The sequence below is a fragment of the Nothoprocta perdicaria genome, unplaced genomic scaffold, assembly GCF_003342845.1.
Source record: "Nothoprocta perdicaria isolate Ctin4 unplaced genomic scaffold, notPer1 scaffold_1, whole genome shotgun sequence".
Taxonomy (NCBI): Eukaryota; Metazoa; Chordata; class Aves; order Tinamiformes; family Tinamidae; genus Nothoprocta; species Nothoprocta perdicaria.
Genome location: NW_020454093.1, coordinates 8,464,243 through 8,471,690, shown reverse-complemented (window position 1 = coordinate 8,471,690; position 7,448 = coordinate 8,464,243). Strand labels below are relative to the sequence as shown.

At 36.7% G+C, this 7,448-nt stretch overlaps 1 protein-coding gene across 3 annotated transcripts in view; it reads right to left on the bottom strand.

Annotated features, from left to right (window-relative positions):
* Window positions 1-546: 546 nt before the first annotated feature.
* Window positions 547-7,448, bottom strand: part of PDE4D (phosphodiesterase 4D) — a 303,714-nt gene continuing 296,812 nt past the window's right edge. For all 3 annotated transcript variants that reach the window (XM_026037174.1, XM_026037182.1, XM_026037189.1), the window contains 5 exons: window positions 6,595-6,694; window positions 3,059-3,213; window positions 2,434-2,556; window positions 1,736-1,918; window positions 547-1,100 (listed from right to left, as the gene is read on the bottom strand). In XM_026037174.1, the coding sequence (XP_025892959.1) occupies window positions 690-1,100; window positions 1,736-1,918; window positions 2,434-2,556; window positions 3,059-3,213; window positions 6,595-6,694 (972 nt within the window). In that variant the 3' untranslated portion in view covers window positions 547-689. The remainder of the gene's footprint in view (window positions 1,101-1,735; window positions 1,919-2,433; window positions 2,557-3,058; window positions 3,214-6,594; window positions 6,695-7,448) is intronic.

Sequence of the window (7,448 nt, the reverse complement as noted above, 5' to 3'; positions counted from 1 at the left end):
AAGTCTGAAAGTGTTTTTCTTTAAATATAATACCTCAATACATTTAATAATAAAAGTAAGCTCTACAAAAGATCTCTTTTACATATTATACAAAATGCAGAGGTTAGTGCAACCCACTGGGTCGCACTTTTTTTCAGTCATATATCAGGAAGACTTGAAATTAGAAAATTATGCAATTTCCACAGCTCATCTTCCTATTGGTAACAGATTCATGTTGTGTCCCATCACTTATGTGCATTTGTTTTCCAGTAGGAACCTCAGTTTATTTTCTGTTTCCTCTGATGATGAATATTTCGCAATGCTTTGCTTTTGAAATAAAACGAAATCAAAAGCTATCAAAGCATACCAGCCTTCAGTTGTCAGGTGGTACTCCTCTGAAAACATTTGCTTTATTTAACCAAATCTGCCAAATGGAGAACTTGTTAAAATGTAGTTTATGCATGTTCTTCCCCCTGCTTTCTGATGCCATGGAGGTGAAAATTCTGGTTACAATATTCCTGAGTGCCAAACTGAGTCATCAAGGTCAGTTTTGATCGACAAACGTCCTGGCAGATGACAGCGAGTTGTGAGCATGGTTATATCACATGACATACACTTTGGAAACCTTTTCTAATTAAAAAGAAAAACGACAGAGAGAAAGGGAAAGAGAATGGGAGAGGGCCAGAGAGAAAGAGACTGCATTTTCATCGTTACGTATCAGGAGAACGGTCTTCTACTACACAGGGTTCTGTCTGGTTCTCCTCCTCTTCCACCTCTTCCCCTACTTGCTCATCAAGAGGAATTTCAGTGGATTCTGAATCCTGGGTGCAAAGAGTCTTGGAATCACTGCAGCTGGTGTCTTCTTCTACTTGACTCCCACTGTCCTTTTCCGTGTCTGACTCACCATCTTCCTCCAGGGTTAGTTCAAACTGGAATTTTTCCGTTTGGCCCTGCCTACCCTCTTCCTGGTCATCAGGTGCAGGAGAGGGACTTTGAGGGATTGTGCTCTGGTACCATTCTCGATTGTCCTCCAATGTATCTAGGATATCCTGGGCATCCGGGTGAACAAGATCTGCCCATGTCTCCCACAGAGGATGAACAATGTAGTCTATAAAGCCCACCTGTTTGAAATAATGCAAAATTAGCATGAGATTTTATTCATTTTATTCATAAACAACTATGTATAAAAGTTACATTTATTTTTTCTGTACAAATATTTTTCTGAACAGATAGACTGTCAAAAAGGAAGAGAGAAAAGTGTCTTGGAATTGTCATAAGACATTGGAGACACTATCCTGAAGGCATCTGAAAGGCACCCATGCTGTTCTATGGAGAAAAAGGATTCTTTTGGCATTTCAAAAGTCTGATTCAGGATACTGGGTAAGGACTTGGAAAGGATTTGTCTTCAAATGAACTGTTCATTCCAAACAACTCCACTGCATCTACTGAGCCAAACAGCTGTTTTATATTTAATTGTGCTTTTGAAGGAAATATTTACATGCAGATATATGTTCTTTTCTGAAACATATGCTTCGTTGGAGGTAACTACAGGGATGAAATCCCTTCAGCAAACACACTGCTATGCCCTACGTTTTTATGGTAAGAAAATGCCCTGCACCCTCTGCTCAGACACTGAATTAACCAGATGGAAAAAAAAAGAAGAAATCTACATTCAGAAATTCATCAAAATAAAATGGCTGTCCTTTTCTATTAAAATGTCACACCATGTCATTGGACTGGTATTCAAATCAATTACCTGTGATTTTTCTACTGATGCATTGTGCTTATCACACATGGGACTAATCTCCATTCCCCTCTCTCTTTCTCTATCTCCTTGACGGAAGAATTCCTCCATTATTCTGTCTGTCCACTGGCGGTAGAGATGGAGTGGCTTGGTTGGATTGCTTAGATCTGCACAGTGCACCATATTCTGAAGAACCTAAAATAGATGAAAGCATATCTATTGAGCACCTGGTGTGTTATTACACTAGAGAAAAAAAAAGCTCTTTCCACTTACACATTAGATAGCTGTGAAACAGATTTGAAAATACATGCAGTGCAAAATTTATTCTAAACAGCAAAAATTTATGTGTGGGGGTGGTTTTTGCACTTGCATTAATAGCCATGAGTTATCTCACTTCTGCAGCTTCTGTCTGTGTAAGAGGTAGAAAATATTCGAGGGAAAGACCAAACAGGCAGGTAAGTTTGAAGGGTGAGTCAAAGCCAAACTACATCCAGAAAACAAAGTGCTTTACCACCTCATTACTCTCTCAGAAAGTCACTCAGTACTTAACAGAATACGGCATATGTGAAAAACACAGATGAAGAAGAGTACAGAAGAGAAAGAGTCATGAAGTGTGTAAGGGAACAGTTGGTCTAACCCATGCTGGGCAGGCAAATGTTATTGATGACGTAAGGTCATGCAAGTGATCATTTTCAGATGAACTTTCTTACCTGAATCCTGTCTGAATAGTTATCAAGAAGTAGGACACCAGAACTGGTCACTTTTTTGGTTTCAACCATAGTTTTTAAATCAGCCAATAGATTCATATGCTTAGACATGTCTGTTGCAAGTACCTTCAAATACAAACAAACAAAATAAGAAAACTTCTTTCTTACTATTTTATTAAAAACTCTTAAGCATAAAAAAAAAAATCAGTTCTGGGGGAAACCATAACTGCTATATCAGAATATACTGGTAAAGTTTTAGCCTTGTATATCAGTAGTGCCCAAACAATAAATCAACCTAAGTTCATCACCAGTGGCAAATTTTTAACTGTGATGTTGCAGACAGACATTTTAGCATCAAAACAGCTTGAAACAAGATTGAGAAGAAAGGTATCTTGAAGCAAGACACTTTTCAAAAATGTATAGCTGGTGTTTAAATTGAAAAGAAACTGTTATTCATGTTTGGACAATACATAACAAAACTTTAAATGTTTAATTCATTGCTTACATGTATAACAACATGTCTAATTTATCTTAGCACTTTACTGTGCTAATAATACTCAATAATTATAGCAGTAATAATACTCAATTCGATAGCATGATGCAAGTGCAAATCTGAAGTTGAACTTACAATGTCAATGACCATTTTCCTCAATGATTGCCTCTGTTTTTTGGTCAAATTCTGAAAAATATCACAATTCTCTTCCTGCAGCAGCTTGAAGCCCACAGCTAAGTGGTGATTCTCTAGGACTGATGAGTCATTGTACATCAAGGCGAGTTCAGAATCTGCAATAACAGTCACAAGGCAGAATGTTACCAAAATCTGCATTTCCATTACACCTCTTATGATTTTTCAGATTCATTATGTTCATAACAGATTTAAAGATGAGCTTTTAGAAACAGAATTTCTGTAGTTCACATCAGAGCACAAGCTACAATATTAATGGCTGAACATCTTAACAAATCAAGGCAAAGTGTTTTGAGGAAAACAAAAAAAGAAAGCTTTGCAGCTGGAATGTACACAGGCCTGCAGTGACAAGCTAGGATGGTATTTTCAGAACTCTTTTTCATATGTGTACAAATTAGGCCTTAGGGGTCATTATGACAAGAAGTTATTTTGAGAGGAGGTTGATAAGACAGTAACAGTTAAACTTTTCATCTTTTTCCTGGAAAGTCATGTGGCTAGAGAATGTCAGTAGCGGCCTTGCCTTTTGTCTCATACTTAAGTTGAGTGCAATCAAGAACTGCTGCTATAATGTTGCCCTTTCTCACAAAAGTGTTCTTAACTGGGCCATACTGTATGGCTCTGGGAATAAGTGGGAATAACAAACTATCACAGCAATGCTCATACTAAGGTAAAAGCAAGATCTGCATTTGTCTACCGAGGCACATTCAACAGCTAGATTTCAAAATAAGTGCAGTTAAGATTTTTTGCTTGGTATATATTTAGATTGTACACAGGTACACCTGTGCAGTGTACCTGTACAGACCTGGACTGCATTCACATAATCAGCTTGTTTGGGTTTTAAAGACAAGGTTTGCAAATGGATTTGTCATCAAAGAAAGATATTTCATATGCAATCACACTTGTCATGTATTGACACTAATTTCTATTTACCACGGCTCTTCTAAGTGTGGCCACATGTAAGTCTATTCTACTGTTAGTCCTCATTATCTTCTTTTACAGCAGCTTTGTTTCAGAATCCCGCTGGCTCAATGAGGTGGCAGTAAAAGCTCCCCTCTCCAGATTTCATGAGTCCCATTATGCAATCTCCTGCTGTCTTCCCCCCTGTTCTGAGCATGTCAATCTTGTAAATCAGGAAATCCTTCCTCTACTTTCCTCATCCTGATGGCAGCAAAGCTATAACAGCATACAGAAAAAAACAATGTGCATTTGCTATTGTCTTCATGTTCCACAGAACACTTGTGAAGCTTGCTTACTTGATTTTTTTTTTTTTTTTTTGCTTCTCAGTTCTGAATGAAGGTGGAAATAGAAGAAAAATCCTCCTTGGCAATCTCCAGAACATTTTACAAGGCTCAAGAGTATTTGTCAGGAAGGACAGACTTACAATAATCAAATAAGCATCTCATTTTGCTAAAACAATCTCTATTTGTTTATTCTTTAATATTATTTAAGAGGGATCTGATTTTTAGATAACTGTGTAAACAGGCTTTAAATCCTGAAATGAGGAAATAATTTTTGGAAATATCACATTATGAAAAGTACAAGGAATAAGCTGAAATGTGGCAAATATGTATGTTGTTTAGGCAACTATGTCAACTACTTTTTATGTATTGTACTTCTTAGTAATAATTTAATTAAAAAGTTAATACACTGTAGGGATTAATGGAAAACACAGAATTAGATGGAAGCAAAAAATGTTCCATAGGCTAGGAAAATTTGGGGCTTGAGAGATTCCCCGTGTAACTTTTGTAAAAGCCAGGTGTACATTGAATTTTAAATTTTCATTGAAATTGGTAGATATTAGAAAGCTAAATACATTTAAGTGAGGTCGATTTTATCTCCATTTCTGTCCTTTCAGCTTCTTTGTGCACCTAACAACTCAAAAGGGATAAAATCTCTTTGCCTCTTTCTAGCTCGTTGACAACAGTACCAATTAGTGAGGTGTGTCAATCACACGGACTCCTTGCCTGTCTTGGCTGAATTTGAACTACCGGTCTACAAGTAAAAGCTTCAAGTATCACTGCTGGTCCCTTCATCTTGTTTACACTTAGCAACTTAATGGTAACGTAATGGTTTCCTCTTAGCACTTCAAAGGCAACAATATATTCTGCTATTCAATTTCTGACCAAAGAGAGAAAAAGCTTTTATTTACATCTTAGAAATCCATATATTATGCACTGTTTGCTGTACAAGACTCATTTGACTCTGTTCCTGTTGCAGAACTGTACTCTTTATCAGTACAGAACCTGAAATCTAGAGAATCCCAATCCTCCTCCTTCCAGATGAGTCATCACATTGAATATCACTGGAGGGTAGCCCTCAGGCCATTAAAGCAAATAAAATTAGATGCAGACAAGACTGAAGGTCTTATTTGAACGTATAGGAGCAGCGAGTCAGACCAGGAGCTCCCTTCTTCAAACTATACTGCTCGTTTCAGGTCATGCTATTTTAGCAGCAGTGCAGTAGATTAAATCAAGTGAAGAAATGACACTCTATAAATGTGTAAGCAGGTAAGTCAAATCTGCAGGCCTAGGTATGCTTCCATTTGTGAAGCTTTTTATTCTCATGTGTTTGGGTTCTTAATATTATTTCAACTTCTGTAGTTTTGGACCAGTTAGTATAAAAGCAGAAGTTGGGATAGCCAAAGAAAAATAATAAAATATGACAAAACTTGCCCTGACCTACAACACAGTATCCACTTAAAATAGCAAATACACCACTGATATCAAAGCAGGTTACACTGGGGCAACAATCCTTTTAGCAAATGTGTCATGATCAGGTTCAACGAAGCTAATACAGCTTTTCTTCTAGTAGAAAATTAGAGGAGAGGAAGTGGTTCATGCAATGGTGCAGAAAACAGCCTAGAGGAACACAGCACAAGCCCACCAAATTTCAAATTTGTAAGTTGGCATTAGGAATTTGTTTCATCAGGGCTTTCTTCTCCATATACGGAGCAAGAAACACACAAAAGAAACAAGGTGTTTGCCATAGCTTGCATAAAGAGGCATCGAAAATTCAGTCCAAGAAGCTGAACTGCTATGCAGAGGCCAGAAAACTACTACAGCAACCATGGAGAGACAGAAATGGGCCTGATCACCTGTTTTCTAAAAAGTAACCTGCTTTCTAATATCAGTATAAACATAATAATTGTTATCTTTTTTGATATTTTATATAATCATTCTCCATTTTTTCCTACAAATTTATTTATTAATTTAATGCAAACCTTACAAAGTTCCCAAAGTTCCAGGAAAGGGATCACATGCAATACACCGAAATAGTGCCTGTATGATATTGAGTTCAACCCTAGTGACCCCCTAGCAATTCTTGCGATAGAATAGTGTATAGACTATTACTAAGGTTACAAATAGTGCAAAATAATATAAACACCTATCTGTTTCCTGAGAAAAGGTACAAATGAAAATGAGCTGAATGTGCAGATCTGGCAGCAAATCTATGAGAAAACCACAGAAGGTCACACTTACTTGTGTTGATAAGAAACTGGTTTGAAACCCCCGGATGATCTACATCATGTATTGCACTGGCAAAAATTGCTGCAAGAATCTCCAAATCAGTGAACACTGCCTAGAAAAGCATGAAACAGAAATGACAATACCTAATCAGTGAAAAAGTATTTTAAATAAAGAGACTGCACATTGAAATGAGAGCAGAACAAGCAAAGCACATTTGAGCTTTTTCTTTTAAGAAGAAATGTTTGTATATAGGTGATAGTAACCTTCTGTAAAATCATCCATTACACAGATGCCTGGTAAACATTTCAGGCTTAGCCATCAAAGTAAAACTATCCTTACTTCAGAACTGTTGAATATTAAGAATATCACTAAATTCATTAGCAATTGTAGGTTTTTTCAGCTTCGGTCTGCAAATACATTCACTAGATCACTAAGTACAGATTCAGGTTTCTCAAATATAGGATAAAGTCAAGATTTCAGCCTGATTCTTAATATATCATGGTATTATGTTATAACATACATGCCTATGCTGTACAATAAACACATACTACTTGAAAGAAGTACAGTTCCTAAATGATACTGAGGAAAATGGTGACATACTACACAGTATGTAACTCATTAAGAAGAAAGGGCCAGAGCACTGGAAGGGACCTGATGTGACACTGAGTCCAATCCACTGCTGTCACTAGAAACCAAGTTACATAATACCTTTCATAACTCATCAAGAATAGCTTGTAAGTACATAGGTCAGCGGCGGCATCCAGGCAATTAGATTTTAATGCTATCTTGCTAAGAACAAAGCCATATTAAAAAAAAAAAAAAAAAAAAAAAAAAGGCTATAAGAGATTCAATATATCTTTCCAAGA